Source organism: Eptatretus burgeri, chromosome 4 (assembly GCF_056783735.1).
Source record: "Eptatretus burgeri isolate ZD-2024b chromosome 4, Ebu_testis_v1, whole genome shotgun sequence".
Classification (NCBI taxonomy): Eukaryota; Metazoa; Chordata; class Myxini; order Myxiniformes; family Myxinidae; genus Eptatretus; species Eptatretus burgeri.
In genome coordinates, this window is record NC_140964.1 from 114955606 (window position 1) to 114980183 (window position 24578).

The 24578-nt window shown below is 44.1% G+C and overlaps 1 protein-coding gene across 9 annotated transcripts in view; it reads left to right on the top strand.

Annotated features, from left to right (window-relative positions):
* The window catches only part of KANSL1 (KAT8 regulatory NSL complex subunit 1), a 351273-nt gene that overhangs the window by 219348 nt on the left and 107347 nt on the right, over window positions 1-24578 (top strand). For all 9 annotated transcript variants that reach the window (XM_085879826.1, XM_085879828.1, XM_085879819.1 and 6 more), the window contains 4 exons: window positions 2330-2448; window positions 6592-6790; window positions 7085-7253; window positions 10574-10756. In XM_085879826.1, the coding sequence (XP_085735952.1) occupies window positions 2330-2448; window positions 6592-6790; window positions 7085-7253; window positions 10574-10756 (670 nt within the window). The remainder of the gene's footprint in view (window positions 1-2329; window positions 2449-6591; window positions 6791-7084; window positions 7254-10573; window positions 10757-24578) is intronic.

A 24578-nucleotide genomic window follows, 5' to 3' on the forward strand; every position in this document is an offset into this window, starting at 1 on the left:
TTATTCAACAGAAGTTTTGCCTCAGATTTTACCAGACTCAAACCCAAACATTACAACATTTCATAGATTTTCAAGATTCCTTTATAAAAAACCACCACACCATTGGACCACAACCCAAGTTCGCTTACTTTTGCTATTAACAGCTACAACCACCATGAACCACCATGCCATAACGCCGCTTCACCAATGCTGCCATCAATCAACTACCATCGCCACCGATATTCACCACCTCCCTCTGGACCGACAGGAGATGGCGGAGCCCGAAGAATCATAGTAGATACTTGGGTGTGGATGTTCTCTCGTCTAACTTGGAACGCAAGCATGTGTGAGACTCCGTTCGATGTCGTTTGGGTGGCTTGAGCTCTCCACTGAGTTGCGGCCTTCATTGGGTGTCTGGCACCTGATCGTGGCCGGAGGGCACCAGCCACTGCCCCGGCGCAATGTTAACCTGTGGCAGATGGATCCTGTGGCAGAGTTCTGAGCGAGTGATGCCATTTCTATTGTTCGTTGTGAATATTGCTGTTGTGAATGTACCCAGTTCGTCACGTCTTTTCTTCCATTGGTCCAGCATAGTCCGTACATAATGTTAGCTGGGAGGTTTTGCCCCACACAATTTGCTCTGTTAGCCGGTGCCTACTTGACAGCTCTGCTCGGCTTCACCTGATCAGATAAGATTTAGATAAATACGCATCGAGGGCATGAGCCTCCCTTGATATCGTCTTCCAATGGTCAGGTAACGATGTGAAGTAGTGACACCCTGCCAGGATTAGTGGTATTATTCAGCATTCGTGGTTGATTTGCAAGCAGTGGAGTTATCCGCAGCTGGTGGCCTCACGACCGGGTTTTCGGGAGGAAGTCGAGTGCTTCCCCTTGTGGCGAACCGCAAATCCTGGCCTGTAACAATATGCCTTTGTTTTTCCCATTTTATCTTTTGTTTGTCTTTCATTTTTCCTTTTTTGTTTTTGTTGCAAAATTGGTTGAGACGAGCACATTTTGAGCCAGGATAATTATCAGTCAGCAATATTTCCTGTCCTGGTCAGTAATTAATATGATCACCCAGGCATACCCATGAAATTATAATAGAATGCTGAATTTACAGGTACCATCAAATAATTCTTAATGGTTAGGATCTTGAGTTCAAATCCCACTTAGTTGTTGAATTAATACCAGGTACGGTTGACTGCCTGTCATCCTTCTTCGGTCGGCAAAATGAGTGCCAGCATGCTGGTATACTGTGTCAGAGTGGCAACCCGTTCAGGATTGTGCCCAATAGCCAAGGAGACTGCTTAGGCAGCACCAACGCTCCGCCCAGGGTAGGGTCCCAATGGATGGATGGATTAAAGAATTGCCCCCATGTTCATGTTCTTCCCGATTCATGTCAAATTTATATTTGGTGCTCAGTAAAACGTTTGAATGAAATTTGTTCAGAGTTCTGTCGTGTAGCAGCAGTTGTGTTAAGGATGAATTTCAGAATGAATGAAGGAATGAGAGACACAAGGACCCATAAGAGTGTGTATAATTGAAGGAACAGCTTTATCTTGGCATGCTGTATCTATATATGGTGTTAATAAGCATGCCTACCCGATACTTCGCTGACTGGTTTAAGCAAAAGACAACACGGTGGATTTCATAAACATATTGCATGTGTATTTATGAATCTCGTTGAGGATGGAAAATTAAGTGAAACAAATGACAAAAGGATATTTTATAGCGCAGAGTAGTTGTTAAAGCTGTGGTGGTGGTGGTTATTGTTGTGAGTTTTTTCTGTGTACTTTTATATATTTTTCTATTACTTAGAGAAATATTATATAATGTGTAATTTTGTATGCTCCTTTTGTGTCCGAAAGGGTTCCTGCTGTCATAGAATAATAAATGTTACCATTGAAACTGCTTCATTAAGTTCCCATTCCCGCTTCTTCTTCAATCACAGAAAGAGGGGCTTTCAAAACGCGAATCTTTGTCATTAAACGGACACAAATCTTTGTTCCAAGTAAATTGATTATTAACTTATCAACCAAGTCATTTTTTGCTTTCTAATGGTACCATTTTTGTTTCTCCACATAAACAGTAAAGTTATTGCTGTTTGAAGCTCGGGTGGTCTTCAGAAATGTTAAAAACAAATTGAAATGAGTTAAAACCTGAAGTTTTTTATTTTCTGTTTTTTCACCAATTGTACCAAATTTCATCGGACTTGGAAAGTCTTTTCCTTCCTCTATCTGATTTACTGCTCTTTCTATGGTCCTTCTGATTCTTCTCTAAATTGTTATTGCATGTATGCATCCTCATTTGCTGACTGGGATTCTTTTCCTTTCAACATTTCACCATCTAGAGTTCACGGTTAACGCATACACTTGGCCTTATGACACCTTGCAGCTCAAGTTATCCTACTTCCCCTGGCCATTCCCGACCCACTACACCCCAGCGACCTGCCAATGGGTTGTCCAATTGGTAAGTCTGGTGTGGCAGGTATTTTGGTTGGTACACATTCCACCAAACCATCCTTTCCACCTCTCTCCAACATATGAGTTACGATTCCTCGTATGATCCCCATCAGTATTTTCATGCATTGTTACTTCTAAAATCTAGTCGGTGAGCAATCGTAACTGCTGCCAAAGTAATTTCAGAATCCATCTCTTGCGGCATGTTTTCATTGTATATATACTGAAAATTCCTGATTTTTAGCTCACCTGGAACAAAGTTCCAGGGAGCTTATGGGATGGCGAGTCGTACGTCCATCTGTCCGTCCACAAGCACTTGCAACGTCTTCCCTGAAGCCACACACACACGATTTTGATGAAACTTGACCACAACCTTAATCACTGTGTAAAATTGCTTATTTTTATTTGCTTATTTTTAATTATGAAATATAATTGCTTAATTTTTAATTGGTTTTTCAAAACAGGTAAACTAACATCTAACTTATTGATATGAGTGTCCAAATAATCATCCACTTTTGTGTTTACAAGTGCAACGATGTAAAGTATTTTAATATATTTCTTAAGCATATTTTTCTTTCAACAAATATAGTTTACTTTCATAAAGCTTGCTTAAGACAGTGCAGAATAGATGACTCGTTCACAGTTTTTATTTATTTATTTTTTTCACACTGCAAAACCTCATTCTTATTACAATATGGAAAATGTACATTATTTTTGTGACACACTTAAAACTAAAGCATTGATTGTGTTTAAAGTTCAGCCATTTAGTGTTGAGGTTTAAATTATTTCAAAGAAATTTGCTCTCATGCGGATTTATCCAATCTCGTCTTCAGTTGCCCCTCCCCCTTCTCCCGGCCATGGTACACTGAAGCTTGTGGCAAGGCAGTTGTCCTGAAACAACTTGCCTTCGCCTCATGGAAGGCTAATCCAACTGAAGGCAATCTCAGTTCCTTCCACAAAGCTTGTAACAAGTGTGTGTCTGCCCTGAGGAGAGTCAGGAAACAACATATTTCTTATCTCAAGTCTGAACTCTCAAACCTGTTTCCCTCCTCCAAATCCTGATGTTATCTAGTTAAGTTTGTTTCTGGTGTGCTCTCCCTCTATCCCCTCCCTTACCTCAAATTGTCGCACTGCTGACATTGCACGTGGAAAGGCTGATTGCCGAAACTCCATGTTTGCTTCGAAATCTTGTGTCCCAAACTCATCCCTTTCTGTACCCATCTTACCCAGTCACACCCAGCTGTTCCTCCACTCTCTGTCCTTTTCTCCCGACAAGGTGGAGAGCTTGCTGTCTAACCTGAACTGATTCTGCAACCGGTCCAGATGGCATCAGCTCATGTGTCCAAAAAACCTGCTCGTGCTCACCCTCACTCTGTTCCATTCACTCTCTCATTTGCTCAAGGACATCTGCCATCCGCTTGAAAATCAGAAAACATTACCGCTTTGCATAGAAAAAGGTGCAAAAATAGATCCCTGCAACTACAGACGAATCGGTCTCCCAATCATCAGCAAGGTTATGGAATCCATCATCGCTTCCGACATTAAACCCTTCCTCTTCTCCAATGGCATGATTTCCGATCATCAATTTGGATTCAGACCAGGTCACTTTAACCTGGACTTGCTGTTCCTGCTTTTCCAACAATGGATGGAGGTCCTCAATGCCAGACATGAGATCAGAGCCATCTCCCGAGACATATCACATGCTGTCGATACGGTCTGGCACCCTGTTCTGCTCACCAAACACTCACTCTTCCTTTGCTATCCAAGGCAATCACCACTCATGGTTCGCAGACTTCCTCTCCTGTCGCAGTCAACGTGTGGCCCTTCATGCAATTCTCTCATCCCCTTTTCCTGTCCCGGCTGGAGTTCCTCAAGGCAGTGTTCTAGGCCCTGTGCTTTTTCTGGTTTTCATCAATGATCTCTCTGACTCTGGAAATCCTCTTTTTCTCTTTGCTAATGACTCCACCCTCTGCCATATCATCTGTCATCCCTCAGATGGGCATGCAGCAGCCTCTTGATTCTCTGCAGATCTGGATAAAATCACAAGCTGGTTCAACATTTGGAACATGTCTTTCAATCCTGACAAATCTCACACTCTCACGATGTCTCTCCGAAAGGACCGTCTGGAACCCCCCCACCCCCACGCCATCCCCATCCCCCACCCCCCCTATCTACTTTCTCAACAATCCTCTTGAAGAAGTCCTTTCATTCAAGTTTTTGGGTCTGACTAATCTGCTTTCCTGGGAAAGCCACATTTCCAACCTGGCCTCCAAAGCCAGTCACCGACTTGGCATCCTCCATTGTGCAAAGTCGTTACTTGACACACCTGAGCTCCTGACCACATACAAGGCTTTTGTTCACTGCCTGATGGAGTACTGCTCTCCCCTCTGGGCTGGTGCTCCTGCCTTTCAACTTTGTTGTCTTCACGCTCTGGAAACCAAAGCATTTAGGTTCATTAGTATCTCCTGCCATGAGGCTGAATCTCTGGGTCTCTCTCTCACTCACACACACACACACACACTCACTCACACACACACACACACACACACACACACACACACACACACACACACACACACACACACACACACACACACACACACACACACACACACACACACACACACACACACACACACACACACACACACACATACACACATACACACATACACACATACACACATACACACATACACACATACACACATACACACATACACACATACACACATACACACATACACACATACACACATACACACATACACACATACACACACCAAAATCACCAAAATTGTGCACACACACACACACACCAAAATCACCAAAATTGTGCACACACACACACACACCAAAATCACCAAAATTGTGCACACACACACACACACCAAAATCACCAAAATTGTGCACACACACACACACACACCAAAATCACCAAAATTGTGCACACACACACACACACACCAAAATCACCAAAATTGTGCACACACACACACACACCCCTTCAACCATTTATCAGTCTGTCATTGTTTTGTGATTGTTCAGAACATAAGCTACAAGGTAATTGTGAACCACTCCCTTCATCTACTTTGTTTTCTCCCCCCCCCCTCCATTATTCTGTCTACATTCCTGTTTTTTGGGGGTTTTTTCTTTCCTCCTCCTTCTCCTCCTTTTCCTCCTTCTACTCCTTCTACTCCTTCTTCTCCTCCTCCTCCTCACTCTCTACTCCTCCTCCTAACTCCCTCCTCCTTACTTCCTCCTCCTCCTTACTCCCTACTCCTCCTCCTTCTCCTCCTTACTCCTTACTCCCTACTCCTCCTCCTTCTCCTTACTCCCTACCCTCTGCCCTCTCCTCCCTGCCCTATCCTTCTCACTACCTCCCTGCCCTCTCTTTCTTCCTACCTCCTCACCCTGTCCTTCTCCTTCTCCTTACCTCTTCCTGCCCTTTCATTATCCCTCTCCCTGCCTCCCCGCCCTCTCCTCCTTCTCTCTCCCTCCCTGCTCTTTCATTGTCCTTCTCCCTGCCTCCCCGCCCTCTCCTCCCTGCCTCCCCGCCCTCTCCTTCTCCCTGCCTCCCCGCCCTCTCCTTCTCCCTGCCTCCCCGCTCATCTCCTCCTCCCTACCTCCCCGCCCCTCTCCTCCTCCCTACCTCCCCCGCCCCTCTCCTCCTCCCTACCTCCCTGCCCCTCTCCTCCTCCCTACCTCCCCGCCCCTCTCCTCCTCCCTACCTCCCCACCCCTCTCCTCCTCCCTCCCTCCCTGCCCCTCTCCTCCTCTCTACCTCCCCGCCCCTCTCCTCCTCCCTACCTCCCCACCTTCTCCTCCTCCCTACCTCCCCACCTTCTCCTCCTCCCTACCTCCCCACCCCTCTCCTCCTCCCTACACCCCTGTCCTCTCCTCCCTCCATTTTTTTTTTTTCTCTCCATAAAGCTATATGCTCAGGGTGGAGGTTAGATCATGAGATTTCGGCACAATTGAGGCCGTGGACCCAGGGCCAAGTTTGTGGGCCCACTGCTTGAAGAGATTCTTGGCAGAAAGACTCAACCTCAGCTTTTGCAATAGCTGTGACTGTTCAGTGTATGATTATATTTGTTGTGGTTACAAACATTTCTGAAAATATCTTTTTTAAACAAATTTTTTTTTTTTTTTAGTCCACAGTGTGGAGCAAATGACTGCAGTTCATGTGCAGAGAGTTCAGATATGGAAGACGGCGTAGTCAGTGGAAATGTTGAGCAACCCAGTGCTTCATTCCAAGATACCACGTGTGTTGCGGCACGCACACGGCCAGTACGAGATGTGCGACATCGACGCATCTTGCGGGACAGTCAAGTCTGTCAAGCCACTCGTAAAGTATGTTAATCCTTTTTTTGTTACTTCAATGTGGCATGGTATTTACATTCTTTTCTTTGTTTGTTTATTTTTGGAGGGATTGCTTGTATTGCTTCATCTCCTCTCGAGATCGTGATGTTTTGGAGTTCGATTTTTGTCTCGGCTTCATGTTGCAAAACTAAATTTGTTGCAATGAAATGTCATGTTTTGCATTGCAGCCTTTGCATTTGTTGAGGAAGGAGCTTCACTTAGTTTTCTTCTCAGGTATTGTCAATGTCGAACTTGCCCCGTGGTTCTGTCTTTTCATGGTTACAGGCACAGCGTCCGGTGACGACCCGGTGCACTTGTCATTGGCCAACGTCCTGCATCGTTTGCTGCACGGGAAACGTGTCTCGCATTACACTGGATCCAGATGCTATGTCACTGCATGAAAGAGTTGCTCTTCTTGGCCAATCTTTCCATCCAGTTCTTTCCTTGTCACATGGTAAATCCACTTATTCATACCAGTGGTTGCTGTTTGTTTATTTATTTTTCCTTTGCAATTGCAAAGACTGCACTGTTTTTTTTTAATTTTAAGTTTCAGCTTTTTGAACCATGTAACAATTTGTATTTATTTTTGTGTACTAATTGTTTTCATTATTCTACATATTCTTTAATATGACATTTTATTCACTGTCTATGAAAACATTATTTTTACTGCATGCTTAAAATGTGGAAATAAACTCCATGGATTATATAATTTGTTTTGTTCGGTGTACAACAATCCTTCAATTACTAAGTAGACTGCTGCCAAGGAGAATATTTGATATATTTACAACACAAAACAAAACGGATGCTTTGCTGTAATTGTGTTTGTTAAAAAAAACGGCCCAGTTTTATTATGGAGTTCAAAAATTGCCAAAAAAACATTATTTTTGTAATGTCGACATCCCCTGGTTTAAGATTGCACTCAACTTTGAGCGAATAATGCAGTCAATTTCTTCTCAGACATTCGTTTACACATATGCAGCCTTCGCCGTATAAACTTCTATGCATAACAGAAGCGAACACATTTTCCGAGTGCTACCAGCAAAAAAGTAATAGTCGCACAAGTCGTGTTTGCATACTGGCCGCAAATCAAGCACATTTCACAAGAAGTTGCTTCCAAAATTATGTGAAGCCTCCACTGACAAGGGGCCATTTGGCCCAACACTTCTATGTTGTATCAATAATATACTGTTCGATCACAGTTTATGTCGAGTATGCATTCCTGAAAGGTGTGACGGTTATCAAAACACCATAAATCAAAGCAATTTTTCTCATACAAATTAATGGAATTAGTGCGGATGTGTTCCTCACGTTGTCATTTCATCTATTATATTTCCTTTTTACCTGTACTATTATCCTTTTCAGCTAGTCTACGACAAAGTCCAGAAGAGCTGTTAAAGTCATAACCATGTCCAGTCAGTCAGTCCTTCCGGCAATGGGTCCTTTCATGTTTTTTTTTTTCCATACTACTCCGAGGCGGCTCAATGGATTGTTTTGAAATCCATTATGATGATTCATGATGTCGATGCGCAAAAACGAATGGAGCCATTTTTTTCCCATCCAGGTGGTGAGATAATTCGCTAAATAACTCAAAATATAATCTGTTTGTGTGCCCATCACATATCAGATTGTCATTTCACGAGATGTTTCGTAGTAGTTTAATTTACGCCTCTTGATTACCCTGACCAGAGGAGAGGGAATTGCCTATATGTCTGTTTGTCCACACACAACTTGAGTAGGTGTTAATTACATAATCTTTAAAAACCCAAAGACCCCCAAGAACTCCAAGACCTCTAAGGACCCTTTAAGAACCCAAAGGCCCTTTAAGATCCCGAAGACCCTTTTAATCACCGAATGCACTCTCACAATGACCACCTTCCATGGGGAGACATATCTGTTCCATTTGGGACAATTAATTTTGTTTAATGACAGTTCTATTCAAGTACACACATGTATAAACAAAAATTAAAAAAATAATACCAGGCACATTTAAATAAAAATAAATCTCTTCCGGAAGTGGTCAAAGTTGGTGTTACCTCTTCTTCTTCCTCCTCCTTCCTCCTTCAATGAACGTCGGCATTTTTATAGATGGTACGCATCGTAGTCGGAGGTAAACTTAACCCAGCAACATCAATGGCAAGTTCACCAGCATCCATCAATGGCACACTCACAAATTTTGTTTCTAAGGTAACACTTTTTACAATGCCTCTTTACCAATACACAGTACATTTCACATTTCTTTATGTGCGAAGCAAAGTACAGTCGTTCTTTCGGCGATTTTGCAATCTCCTGCATTTGGTACTTCAACATGTATTCTGGCGTCATCAGTCTTTTAAGTTCTGAAAACTCTCGAGAATATAAGGAGTGGCTTTTAAAGCGATGTAAGTGGGAGTTGAGGCGACACTATTTGGGTCGTGGTCTTCGTAATAACGTGATGACCTGTTTGCAAAATGACACAAAAATGGAGATGTAAACCGGGGTATTACTGTACCATTAACAATTGACGTTGCTTGAAGGCTAATATTTTTCCTATACATAAACTTGTGGCATTTTAACGTTGATTTTCAGTCTTCTACATTTTTATTGTATTTGGCTTTTCAATATCCGTCATGATATAAGAACAGAGCACATGAACTTTTTAAGTTTTCTCGGTCGGCTGGTGTTAAAAAAAGAAACAACAAAAAAGTCTAAATTGACCATTTTGTCACAATTTAAAATTGACCATTCAAAATTGACAAGGGAAAGAGAAATGTGTTTTCATTGCAGTGATAGATTAATAAGAGAGCTCTGTCCAGTTACATTTTCTTCCGCATTGCATGTCGTCGTGTGAATACATGCTCTCACCCCATGGTCGTGACCAGAGTGAATGGCAATGCAAGCTAATCTCTATCGAGTGCAGCCCGTGGCTGCTAGTTGCATCATTGGTTGGGACGTGGCTATGCCGCTGATGCAGTGTCTCCCTTACCAGTACACTGGTGCTCATTTTGCCGACCTCAGAAGGATCACAGGCCAAGTCAACCTCCTGGTGTATTTTTAATTCGGCGGCCAACGGGGCTTGAACTCAGGACCCTAGGATCCCAAGCTGCCACCCTAACCACGAAGCCAACACCAAGCTTATGCAAGCTAATATTTAGGATCAATTCAATTTTTAAAACTGGCTCGCTTGACAATTCATTTTTCATCTGGTGTGAAATCAAACAAATATGAACAAGCATTGAAACTTCTTTTTTCTACTCGCTTAGCCTATGGAACATCATTTCTGGTGTGCATGTATTTTCACACAGAGAGAATGGCTCAGTGTGGATATCTGGGTATTTTCTCTATGAGCAATGAGATCAGCTGACAGTTAATATGGCTGTAAATGGGACAAAATCGTTTTTTACTCATCACTTAATGGTGTTAATAATTGGTGTTGAAGGGAACTATATTTTCAAATAAACATTTTAATATAAAACTTTACACAAACATAATTTAATTTTTGCTTTTTCAGGTTGTCAGATTTGACGCAAAAGTGACCGTTCAGACATTACCTTAGAGCACTGCGAAGTTGTCTCATTTCTTTGTTTTTCAATGTTGCTGTTTATTATTATGATTATATATTTCATCTTGATGGTGGAGGTGATGTTTAGGGTTAATTGGATCTTGAATTACATGAACTCCTGTATTTGGCTTGTTTTTAGGTGAGGAAATAATCTGATTATGGCTTCGTATGAAGTGTAATAATCGATAGCTTTTGTTCAAGGCATGCCTTTTTTTTTTGCTTTTTGCTTTTATTAGAAATCCCTTTGCATATACATTTGGAAGCACTACTGCGTAAGGCTGAAGCTCAACATAGAGGACTGCACAGGACCAAGGGGTTGGCAGCACGTAAACTCTTGGGTAAGCAGTGGCCAGTGCAAGTGGGCAGTCCGTTTGACCGCAAGTTGCGCCACAAGCTGGACCTTGGAATTTCATCTACAAGTAAGTTTCTACATGATACTGACAGGTGTGGGCTAATCTTGCACAGTTCAGCTCAAGTTATCATCATCTTGCATAATTTATGCCAGTTTAATAATTATTAATGTCAAATCATTTGCTCTCAAATCGATCTATTTCATTGCATCTGCCACTGAAGGTGGAAGGAAGTTATGTTTTCACCAATGTCTGTCTGTCTGTCTGTTTGTATGCAGGATATCTCAAAAAGTTGTCGATGGATTCTGATGAAATTTGGTGGGTGGGTTGGGTGTGTGACAAGGATGAACTCATTAGATTTTGGTGAAGATCTGGATCTAGCCACTCAAATTTTTAGTGTTTCTTCACCATTGAGAGATGGGGCCAAAGACGATAAATAGCACGATATCTCAAAACATTATGGACGGATTCGGGTGAAACTTTGTGGCCACTTTAGGTGTGTGATTTGGACGAATAGATTCGATTTTGGTGAAGATCTGGATCCGATAATTTTTAAGTGATTCTTTACCATTGAGAGATGGGGCTAAACAGATAAATAGCACGATGTCTCAAAAAGTTGGGGATGGATTCAGATGAAACTTGGTGGACAGGTTGGGTGTGTGAGGACGAATGGATTTAATTTTGGTGAATATCCGAGTCCGGATCCAAAAATTATTTAATTTTCAAAGTGATTCTTCACCATCGAGAAATGGAGCCAAAAATGATGTATAGCATGATATTTCAAAATTTTTATTGAGCTTGATATGTTCAACTGGATCATCAGGCATTGTGTGGCGGAAGTATGTGCCCTACCGAGTGCCCTTCTGGTTTCTGTGTTTTATCCAACAAGGACATGTATAGCCTGGTTGTCTTTTTTTTTACTAACTCTCATGAAACTTCACAAGATAATTCCTTAAATGCAAAACAAATATTGTTGCATTTCATTTCCCCCCCCCCAGGAATATTGGTTACTGTTGAAGTACTTTGGAATATGGTCTTGAACACAGTGATACTTTCTGCTTGGCCTAGAATGAATGTGGCTCTGCAGAGAAATACAAAGGTATCGACCAGCCTTAGATGCCAGTTTTGAGTTGTGGTCTGTCCAAGATGGGGTTTGACAGGTAATGAGACCAAGGAGCTCAAGTGATCACACTTCTTCCACTAGTTGGCCAGAGAAATTAATTGAGGGGTTCAACATCGAGTCCTTTTGGAGGGACAAGTGGAGGACGACCTTTTGTTGTCAGATTTGCAGACACACATGCCTCAGAAGCCTCCCTCTCAGAAGTGTGATGTACTATTCTACACAGGGTGTCGTCATAAGCAAAATAGTGCCGAGTATTTCCACAGAAGCAAAGAGGTCCTTTATGTAGACAAAGAATAATGTTGGTCCTAAAATTCTGGGGGAAAGGGGTTTATGATGAGGGAGTGATTGGGGTATTTACCCTGCCTTGTGGTCAATCAACTTCAAGAGAAAGACATTATGACATCTTCAAGAATGACCATTTGCCTCTACTTGTGGATAAAATGAGTGAATGCTACATTCAGGGAATATCCTTGTGAATACCCTTGCAGACATCTTGGAAAGTTAGGCTGGATACGAGACAGTATTGAAGGCTTGATAGATACCCAGAGATTGCCTGACCTCTTGTTTGAAATTTGGTGCATCCATTGTTGAGTGAAAAGAAGCAACATGTCCATGCTAGAATAGTTTGGGGGGTGGAGGTGATCATGGCGTGGGGGGGGGGGGCGGTGTGGTTGTGGGAGAGGCAAGGGAGGAAGAGATGAGGGAGTTGGAGAATAGATGAGGACTGCAACAATGATTGATTCCATCACTTTGCTTATGAGCTGGAGAAGGTGGAAAGGTCTTTCATGGAGTATATCAAACTTGGAAGCCTTCTTGTGATAAGAGTTACATTAGCAGCTTTCCAGGATGATTGTGGGTAACTACCCGAGTAAGACCTGAAGAAGAGCAAGTAACGAGGAGAGCATAATGCTGCAGCACAGTTTCGTATGGATAAAGCACCAGACCATCAGGTCCAATTGCATTTGAGGTGTTAAATTTGATGAGAAATATCAACCTTTGTGGGAGAAAGTCCAACAGCGAAAGCAAGCAATCTGATTGGGGAAAACGTCGAATAAAAATACTGTAGTACCCAATTCCAGAAAATAACTAGCAGTCTGTTTTGGTGGTGTAAGAACAAATACACGAGAAGAAAATGGTTCAGGTTTCCCGCCATTAAATATCACAAAATCTTCTACCCATTCTACACTGTTGTATATGAATTCATCCCATGCAATCTTGACCTTTTATGAATCTTTACTTTGAAATAAAATAATAATGCAAAATTCTGTACATTCGGGCTGGGCGATAATTCATTATTGGATTGATAAGGTATTATTATGTGAGGAGTATTATGAGACAAAGGATTTGTCACTCCTTGGGTGGCGTTTCCCTGGTCTTTGCATGTGATCCGACTGAGGCGATTGATCTCACCGTGAAGGACGCAATCTGTGCCGCACTCGAGTCTGTGGTTGATCATTGCCCCAGGCGAGATACTCTTATCGTCTTGAGGGATTTCATTGCATTGACTGGAACTGATAGGGATGGTTATGAGACGTCTGTTGGTCCCCATGGGTCTGAAACTGTGAACCAGAACAGCACTAGGTTCCTTGATTTTGCAAGAAGTCATGGATTTAGGGTGGCTGGTTCATGGTTTCACAATCATCGCTGGACTTCTCAGACTCATCGCTGGACTTGATATTCCAACGCTGGTGGTATGGCAAAGGAGATTGACCATGTGCTCGTTGATGGTCGCTGGAGGATGATCTATTGTTACGAATCTGGAAGCCATGAGCGAGTGCTCATCAATACTCAACATACAGGTCCTATCGCTCAGTTATTTCGATAAGTAAATGTGGATAGATAGCTCCCTTTTCCTTGTTTAATGGGTAATTAAATGTGCATGCGCTGTGAGTTATTTTTATAGATAGGATTTTTACACTTATAACAATAACAACAATGCCATCTTCACTTTCACACTACAACGCTCTGCTCGCGGCATCCTTCGCACGCTCGCCAGCAAGCGCGCGCATGGGCGGAGCCTAACATAGGCATGGCGTCCTTCCTTAGCCAATCGGCAAGGAGCGGGCGTCTCACCCTCCCCGTTTCCGATTCAACATGATCGCCATAAAGCAAGCGGCTAGAGGTGAGGAGGTGGGCGGAGCCACAAATGCCTCTGCTCGGGATTCCGCCCAGAAGGGTGGGAGTTGCCCCGCCTTCCGTGCGTCTGTCCAATGGAGGGTGGCCAGGGAATGGCGCGATGGTTCCGTCCAATCAAGAGGCGAGTGGTCAGGAGAAGAGGCCCCTCCCTCTGAGAGAGAAGAGGCTGGTGATTTTGGACGTACGGGGGAGATTAATCTCGTCCTGTCGCCGGCGTCTGCTCTAATCTCGTCCTGTCGCCGGCGTCTGCTCTCATCTCGCCCTGTCACTGGCGTCTGCTGTCATCTCGTCCTGTCGCTGCAATCTGGTTCTCCGTCAGCTCGAGCGCATGGTCTGCTTGAGCGTGGAATGCATTGCTCGACGCTTCTGGTCTCGTGTCGTCGCTGGCGCTGGCCTGGTCGCAACTCGACGGGATTGGTCTCGTCCTGGTTGTCTCGATCGCATGAGGCGGGAAGGTCGCTTTAGTTTCTTTTGGGTGTGTCTGTCTGTGGGCCCTGTCAGTAAGTAGGAATTGTTTAAGTGCTCTTTGCTGTACATACTTGCATCTCTATTAGTCGTGATAACTCTGTCCTTACATGCTTCCCTCCTTCCCCACCTCCTGTTAATAAATACCCCATTTGTTGACTGTTTCAGCTCGTTTCTGTCCCTTCCTTCATTCATTTAGCAAGGTGCGTGTTGGGGGATTAAAAAGGCCGTTGCTGCAGTAATTGTACATTTGGACCGACGGGACTTCGGTAACCATCCGCTCGGGTTACGCACGGGTCGAGCACGCATACGGCTCGTCCCGTACGAGTGCCGTCGAGGGTTTGAATACTCGGTAGCTCCCCACGTGGGTCTCCAGGTATTTTGAAGTTTGGCAAATAACCCTGTCCCACGTGGTGAAATTATTGACGATTCACGGTCCTGTAAGGGACCCGTACCTTCAGAGTTTTCCGTAAAGGTACGATCTCGATTCTGGGTGTTCGGTGGAGTCGATCCCACTGCTCCACCAAGCAGTCGTTCTCACAGCCGATACCTGGCACGCAACATTATAGCCGCAGAGTCTACCGGAGTGCTCAGTTCCTCAATACTGACCACATGCTTGTTGTAGCAACTCTGAAGTTGCAGCTTAAATCCAGGAGAAGGGTACCATCCCAGCCTCGGCTGGATGTTGGCAAGCTCAAGGATGAGAGGGTAGCTGAGGAGTTTGTGAACAGACTGAGTGGGGATTTCGTGGGTCTTGGTGCTTTGGAGAATCCTGAAGAGTTGTGGAGTGCCTTCAAGACGACTGACCTTGATGTTTTCAGTGCATGTCTTGGAACTCACCGTCGGGCGAAGAATAATATTTTTTTTTTTTTTGTATACCTTGGTCGAGGCTCGTATGAGAGCAAACACACAACTCACAGCAAGGAGGCATGAGACAAGAGGGGCGGGAGTGGAAGGGACAAAACAGTGGGGAACAGACACATTAGGTGAACTGTGGAAGGGAGAGGGATGGGGATGGGACGGGGAACATGGCGAAGAGAAGATGGACATTTCAGGGACTTTCAGGAAGGAAAGCAGGAGAAATGAAGGAAGTGGGCTTGGGTGGATTATCGGGGGTAGAAAAGATCGAGGATTTGGATGGGGGAAGATAAGAGGTGGTGGTGAACAGCTGTTTTGAAAGCCTGGAGGGAAGAATGGGAAAGAATAGAGTGAGGAAGTTTATTCCAAAGGCGGGAAAAAAGAGGAATGAAAGAGTGAAGATGAGCAGTGATTCGTGATTTTGGTAGTTTTATCAGAAGGGGGTTGTTGGCGGACCTTGAGCGCCCTGTGGAAATGTGGTGGGGACAAATCGCAGAGAGAGCAGGGGGGGCAAGGCTGGAGAGGAGTCGGTAGAAGACAGAAAGACCACCGACCAACCTGCGGTGATTGAGTGAGAGGCCCAAAGACTCAGCTTCATTGCGGGAGATGCCGATGATCTTAAATGCCCTGGTTTCGACAGCGTTAAGCCGAGAAAGGTGGGAGGCAGGAGCACCAGCCCAGAGGGGAGAGCAGTACTCCATCAGGCTACGGACAAAAGCTTTGTAAGTGGTCAGGAGCTCAAGAGGGCCGAGGAAGGACTGGGAACCGACGGAGGGTTCCCAGTCGGCGACTGGCTTTTGAGGTGAGGTTGGAAATGTGACTTTCCCAGGAAAGGTCATGGCAGATAGTGAGACCTAGAAGCTTGAAAGAAAAGACTTCTTCCAGAGGATTGTTGAGAAAGTGGATGGGGGGGTTTTGTAAACGGTCCTTTCGAAGAGACATAGTGAGAGTGTGAGATTTGTCTGGATTGAAAGACATGTTCCACGTGTTGGACCAGTTTGTGATTTTATCCAGATCTGCAGTGAGCGAAGAAGCTGCTGCTTGCCGGTCTGAGGGATGACAGATGGTACGGCAGAGGGTGGAGTCGTCGGCAAAGAGAAATAGAGGATTTTCCAGAGAGTCCGAGAGATCATTGATAAAAACCAGAAAAAGAACAGGGCCCAGAACGCTACCTTGAGGAACTCCAGCCTGCACAGGAAGAGGGGATGAAAGAACTCCATTTAGGGCCACACGTTGACTGCGACAGGAGAGGAAGTCTGCGAGCCATGAGTGGAGATGGCCTTGAATACCATGGGAAGAGAGTTTGGTGAGTAGGGCAGGGTGCCAGACTGTGTCAAAAGCACGTGATATGTCCAGGGATACGGCTCGGATTTCCTGTCTGGCATTGAGGACCTCCATCCATTGATGGGAGAGCAGAAGCAGCATATCCAGGGTAGAGTGACCTGGTCTGAAACCAAATTGATGATTGGAAATCAAGCCATTGGAGAAGAGGAAGGATTTCATATCTGAAGCGATGATGGATTCCATCACCTTGCTGATGATTGGGAGAAGGCTGATTGGTCTGTAGTTACAGGGATCTGTTTTTGCACCTTTTTTATGCAGGGCAGTGATGTTAGCAGATTTCCAAGCAGATGGCAGATGACCTTGGGCAAATGAGAGGGTGAATAGAACAGAGAGAGGGTGAATAGAACAAAGAGAGGGTGAGCAAGAGCAGAAGAGCAGGCTTTGAGGACACGTGGGCTGATGCCGTCTGGACCGGTTGCAGAATCTGACTCGAGGATTGAAAGCAAGCTCTCCACCTTGTCAGGAGAAAAGGATACAGAGTCCAGGGACAGTTGGGTGCGACTGGGTAAAGTGGGTAGAGATAGTGATGGGTTTAGGACACAAGATTTAGCTGCAAACACCGAGTTTAGACATTCAGCTTTATCACGTGTGGTATCAGCAGTGCGGCCATTTGAGGTAAGGGAGGGGATGGAGGGGGAACATACACCAGAAACAGATTTGATTAAACGCCACCAGGATTTTGAGGAGGGAGAGAGGTTTGAGAGTTCAGACTTGAGATGAGAAAGATGTTGTTTTCTGGCTCTCCTGAGGGTAGATACACACTTGTTCCGAGCTTTGTGGAAAGAACTGAGATTGCCCTCAGTTGGGTTTGCTTTCCATGAGGCAAAGGCAAGTTGTTTCAGGACAACTGCCTCGCTACAAGCTTCAGTAAACCAAGGGCGGAAGGAAGGGTAAGACAACTGAACACGAGAGGGGATAAATCTGTGCATGAGGGAGAGCAAGTTTCTTTGAAAGAATTCCCAGGATGAGTTGATGTTTGAGAAAGTAGTGATAGGAGACCAGTCTGTAAGTTTGATGGCTGCTCGGAGACCCTGCCAGTCGGCTTGAGTGAAATAAAGGGACACTGGATACCATTGAGCAGAGTCGCAGGACCAGGCTTAATGGCAGAGCTGAGCTCTTCAGGGAGCTGAGGCATAAAACTGTATGTGTGCTAAGGGTGGGCGAGGAGGTCTCTGTGCAAGGAATCTGTGAGGGGGTAGAGCATCACCTCTGGCCAAGTGATTCTCCTCCTGCTCACAAGGGAATTTGTGCATTGCGTTCTTCCAAGCCTGTCAATCGGTGTACTACAGTTACATCAGAGGGTGGTGTGCTCTTGACAGAGGAGTTTGGAGTGAAGGCCCGCTGGGCCGGTGACTTTGAGCAGCTGTACCAGGCTGATCCACCAACTGTTGAGTTGGATGTCAGGGGTGTTACTATCCCGATTGCTGACCCTTCAATCAACTGTGATCTACCATCTTTATGGAAACAGAGTCTGTGGTGAACTGGTTGAAATTGGGTAAAGCTCCTGGGATCTGCGGCATCCATGCTGAACTTCTCAAGGCTGGTGCAAATGCTGCACTCGTGTCATTACATGCGGTTCTGTGCTCTGCCTGGAACACAGGCATCATCTCAACTGACTGGAAGAGGGGCCTTGTTGGCCCTCTCTGGAAAGGGAAGGGTGATCGCCAGGACTGCAACAACGACCGAGGGGTGACGCTGCTCTCAGTGCCAGTCAAGGTCTTTGCTCGGAAAATTCTTGTTTGGGTTTGCCACCATCTGCTTGAGCACCAGTGTACAGAGCTGTCAGGTTTTACACAAAGAGGTCAATGGTTGACCGTATCCTTGCTGTTCGGGTCCTCGCCGAACGCAGATGAGAGTTTTGGCAGGGGCTGCTTGCAGCCGATGTTGATGTCTGCAAAGCGCTCGATTCAATGCATCGGGATGCCCTCTGGACGATTCTTGGTCTTCGTGGGGTGCTTCCAAAACTGATCAATCTGATGTCTGAGCTATACTCTGACTGAGTGCTGTGAGATGTGGTGATACCATCTCTGACTTTTTTGCAGTTGTACTGGAGTTTTTCAGGGGTGTGTCCTGGCCCCCATACTTTTTAGCGCTTGTATGGAGGATGATGTCAAAACTATTCTGGGGAGGATGTCGGAGAGATCAAGCTGCGGTGTATTATTTGGGAATGTCAAGATCTCTGACCTTGATTTTGCAGATGATGCAGTCATCTTTGCGGAGACTGGATATCGTTTTGGGAGCCTTTGAGATGCTGAATGAGGAGTCAGAGCCGCTGGGATTACGGGTTTCCTCGGTCAAAACCAAGATCCAGGCTTTCAATGACATCTTGGATGCTGCTGTCTTGTCTGTACCTGTTTGTGGCGAGGATGTTGAGGTCACAGAGAGATTCACTTACCTTGGCAGGGATATTCATGTCTCTGCTGGCTGTGAGCCAGAAGTGAATAGATGTCTGTCAGGCCTGGGGAGTCATGGATTTACTGGATCATGGGGTGTGGTGCTGCTGGTACTTGTGCAGGAGGATGAAAGTCCATGTCTTCAGGTCCTTGGTGCTTCCAGTCTTGTTCTACGGATGTGAGATTTGGACTCTGACCAGGGATCTGAGATGGAGTCTTAATTCCTTTGGTACCAGGTCTCTTCGGAGAATCCTTGGCTATCACTGGTCGGACTTTGTGTCCAACGAGCGGTTGCTGAGAGAGACTCTCATGAGATTTGCTACCTGCATAGTCCATGAGCATCAGCTGCGGCTATATGGACATGTGGTTCGTTTTCCTGATGCTGTTCCTGCTCACCAGATTCTCTCAGCGAGGGAGCCTCGTGAGTGGAGGAGCCCAATGGGCTGACCACGTGCCTCGTGGTTGCAGCATGTTGATCAGCACATCAAGGAGAAGCAGGAGAAGGGGTTGCAGCAGGAGAAGGGGATGGGCCAGGCATCTGCATGGGGGTTAGCCAGACGGAGGCCCCTGGAGGCCTGGCGGAAAGTGGATGCAGCGACACGCTGCCCCACTTATTAATCTTATGTGGCTTTTACTTTTATAATGCGCTACAATCTTACGTGGCTTTTACTCTTTTGGGTGCATGCCTGACCTGACCTGACCTGATAAGCTAATGAAAAAATATCAACGTGATGCCACATTTTTCAAATTCTCGATATCGGTATATTAGATAATAGAAATTATGATTTCGCAAAAGTGTCGTAAACTGAAGATTTTGAGACGTATTGTGTTTGATTTAGCAAGAATATCGACATGAAGGACTTGTTTTATCATCACATGATCGTTCCAGTAAAATATACCCTACTAGCGATACCCATGCACATGCACGGGATAGCAGTACAACATAGCTGTTAGCAGACGACAGACCGTACACGGGGAATGACAAAAATACGCATTGTGCAAAATGCAAGTGGTACTATGGAAGGCCAAGACTTCCCAAACATTGTCGGCATGTCTGCTAAGTGCCACAGCAATTTCATAGGGATCGTGTGACGATGAGCCGAGTTTTTATTGTGCAAGCTTGGTATTATAATAGAGAAGATATGCAACACTATTCTCTCTCGCTTTTCATTTGAATAGTGAGAAAACGTCGTCCAATGTCAGTTGCCAGTTCTCGTGCCTCATTATATGGGTCTTTTGTTGAGGATTCTGAGCCTGTGCCTGAGTAGGAGGGGGACGCTTTGCACCGGTACAATCGGCACATCTTCATCCAGTGCAATTTACCAGTACAATTCATCTCGTCCATCTTTAGTCAAAAGCATTCAACCCATTGGAAGGAAAAAATCCCCCCAAAACACATAACCATACAGCACAACTGCATACCTGCCAACCCTACCGATTTAGCCGGTAGACTACCGATTTTCGAGGCTATCTACCGGCTACCGATTTTACATGCTTAATCTACCGGTTTTTAAAATTCAGGGAAAATTTTTTTTTTTATCCGAGTTACTGAATATGATACTGTACAGTACCTTGCAGTTTACGCTTTTTCCGTCGTCTATGCGCGCGTCTACACCGTTACACGCGTCTGCTATCGTTACTGAATCACTGGTTATAAAACATGAACTGCAGAACATCAGAGTGACTAGCATGAACTGTACATTTTGTGCACTGAATCACTGGATAATACAAAATGGGCATCAGAGTGACTGGCATGAACTGTACACCTATATACATGTAATTCGTTTGAAGATACACAGTGAAATATCAGTGTAATTATTTTTGAAGTGGCGACATACAGTACACTTGTACATACATGTAATGCATCTGATTCTGTGGTAAATATGTCGTTTTATTGAGGAAATTGTGTGGTCTAAACTCTAAATGCAGGATAATGCACTATTTTGCCATTTTTGTTACTTGTTTCAAAAATCTCATGTATTGAAGTGCCAGTGTAATTATTTTGGAAGCTGTTACTTGTTGCACATAATAAATTTGACAAGTCGGCCAGATTTTGCTGTGGTAAAAAGTTGATTTTATTGAGGCTATAAAGTGGTCTAAAATGCAGGAGAGTGCACCATTTAAAACAAAAAAAAAATTTCCGGGGGGGGGGCATGCCCCTGCGTCGCGCAAAAATCTACCGATTTTCATTCCAAAAAGGTTGGCAGGTATGCAACTGTGAGCTCACTACCAGCTGAGCTCTTTTTATGTCCTGTATCACTGCCTTTTTTGTTTTTTCATTCAGAGTAACAGGATTTCTTTTTTTGCAATACCAGTACAAACTTTTTTATGGTGATATGTTTTTGTTTTTAACCTCTGTCATTGCTTTAGTAGTGCACGAGTTTCTAAATGACGAGACCAATGCAGCAATCTCTCGACTTTGTCACCATTTCTGTGAAATCATGAGTCAGGAAAAGGTCCCCAGACAGCGGCTTCAGGACATTATCCTATATTTTTGGAACCGAAAGCCTCACAAGCTGATTGCATCATCCATAAAGGTATCACCTTCTCAGTAGTAGCAAAAGCCTTTGCATGGATATAACTGAACAAAATAGATACCTCTTGCCAAGAAATGCCACCCACAACAGGCAGGCTTCACACCCCCCCTCCCCCCAAGTCCCTCCTTCACCCACTTTGTGCAACAATGGAGCAGATCTTTGTGCCCTCCATCAAGTTTTTATTGAAAAGTGACGAGACTTCAGCAGAATGATATTTGCAGCCGATGTTGACATGAAAATGGTGTTGAACTCCCTCAACAAACACAGCTTATGGCTCCTGCTCCAAGCATCCGGAGTTCCTACAGAGATAATTGATCTGATCCACACACTCAATGATGATACAGAAGACTGCGTTTGTGTGGGGAGTGAGCTCTCGGATGCATTCACCTTCATTAGAGGTGTATGACAGGGAGACGTTTTCTTTCCAACATTAAACCTTCCAGCAATGGAATGTGTTATCAATTAATCCCTCCAGCCAGGTAGCCACGACTATGGGATAAACCTTGGCCCGAACTAGACTTGCATGTACCTGTACTTTGCTGCTGATGTGGTCCTGCTTGCAGAGATGGCTGACACTCTCATCTCTACACTCCAGGATTTCAACCCCCATTCATCCATGCTCGGCCTACGAGTCAGCTGGAATAAGACGAAGATCTAACGCCAAGGGTGAGGAGAGCTTCCTCCTTCCATCAACAATGACAACAACTGTTCTGTGGACACAGTCTCATTGTTCAAATATCTTGTTTCTTGCATCTCATCATCAGACAGCTCCATGCCAGAACTCTGGAGACTGATCAACCGAGCACAGCAATGATGGTATGGCCATCTCTGCCATCATCCAGAAAGTTATGCAGCAACCTCCTTTTTCACTCACCCACCTCCTGATTGGAAATTGCCTCGACTCCAAGAGTACGCCCCTGCACTCACAGTAAATAAACCATAAAATGGCTCTTTGAACCTCGATGCCTGTCCAACGAAGATGCAAGAATAATGGTGCTCGACCGAGGGATTTGGGGAGGAGTCATTGCAGCGGCCATGCCACATCATAGCATGCTTGATGAAAAATATACATACAATTATTTTATTACTCTATTTTACTTCCCCAATCTGTACCACTTTGTCATGGCTGTACCAGGATAGGGCAAGAAGGCACAATCTTACATGGCTTTTACTCTTATGGGTGCAAATTGTGTGTAGGTTAAGTTGATTTGTCATAAAAGTACCCCATCGATGGATTCCAGAAGTGTCTTGTTCGTAAAAACTTTTATAATGGGACACTTTTATTTGTCATATTGAAGCCTATTGTATTTTAACTTGTGCATTATAGCTGTGCTGTCATCTTGTTTTCAAATAATTTATACCCTTATCCGCATTATTCTTTGTCGTATTGGCATCTTATCTTGTTCATCCACTCAGAGCACAGGTCATAAGTCGTGGCGTGAAAATCGAAGTTACAAAATTAAAATGGGAAAATTGTAATGAAAGCTATTTGAGGCTATTGTTAAAAGGCATTGACATTTATTTTATGAAGATGAAATGGAATCTTTTTTTAATAATTATTTAATTTTTGCCCTCGCCAGAGGAGAGGGTATTGCATTTGGGTCCATTTGTCTTTTTGTCTTTGTTTTTGTCCACACAGATCTTTAGTTATTTTCTCTGCAACGACTTTTCTCATTGAGACGAGATTTTCACCATTGGAGTGACGACTGATGTAGAATGTTGTAATCATAATTATGACGTCATAGGTCATGTGGTGTGGCAACCATGTTGGAAAAACCAAAAAATTGGACCTCTATTTCTGAAATCGCACTCAGGAAAATATTGAAACTTGGCACACGGCAAGTACTCCTCATGGGGAATAAGTGTGATTTTTTTTTATGATCTCATAGGTGCCTTAGTTTTGATGTCATCATGTGTAGAATGCTACATCTGATCAGTATGAAACTTTTTGAGGGTCATCTGGGGATGAAATGGTCCAAAGAAAACAAACAAACAAGGTGTTGTCATCGGTCATGTGATTTGGCAGCCATATTGTTTAAAAAAAAAAAAAAACCTTCAAAAATCTTCTCTGCAGTGGCTGAATAGATTAAGGCGAAACTTTACACGGATGACCGCCTATCCATGTGGAACAAAAGGTTCACACACATGATGTCACAGGTCACTTGGTTTGGCACCCGTTAGATTTACCCGAAAACCTATAAAAATCATCTTCTCCAGAAAGGCTGGATAGATCGAGGGGAAAATTCACAAAAATGTTCTCCAATCCTTGGGTGTACAAGTTTGTTCAGGAATAATTGGTAGGTCACATGGTTTGGCAGCCATATTGGAATGAAAAAACAATTAAATAATGTTTTCTCTGGAACCGCTTAATCAATCGACGTGAAACTTCACAATTATGACCTAATAGTGATGGGGAATACAGGTTTTAAATTTAAACTTGATCAGTCAGACACATGGTCTGGCAGCCAGAATTATTTAATTTTTTTGATCTGGGTTATTTTTTATTTTATTTTGAAAAAGGCTCACTTGGCTGTGCCTGGATAGGTTTGAGCGTAGAGGAGTAGTAGCTGAAATGTGAATGCTATCCAGGTTCCTCCTGATGACTTCATCTTTGCTTTTTACTTGTTTGGGTTCCTTGTGATTACTCCAATGCAGGACTGTGCCAATTTGGTCTTCCATTTGATTTGAATTTAATTGATTTTTATCCCATTCTAAATTCAATTGAAGAAGAATAATAAACCAATGTCACCCGCAGGGTGACCCGTATCTTGCCAAAAGGTGACCACGTGTGACTTCTTTAAGGTCACACTGAGGTGAACAGAACTACTATCCACCAGGAGCGACTCCTTGAGGAATATCTGCCTACGAGAGATTCCGATAAGAATCGTTCTACAGAGGAACCATGAAAAATATGCGTTTGCCTCATAACGTCACCAAATGACGTCATAATGTGTCAAGCTTGACATATCTAGAAAGCACTCATCGAGGTGTTCAATTTGAGGTATTACACGATATGGTTCCTAAAACTTGAAAAT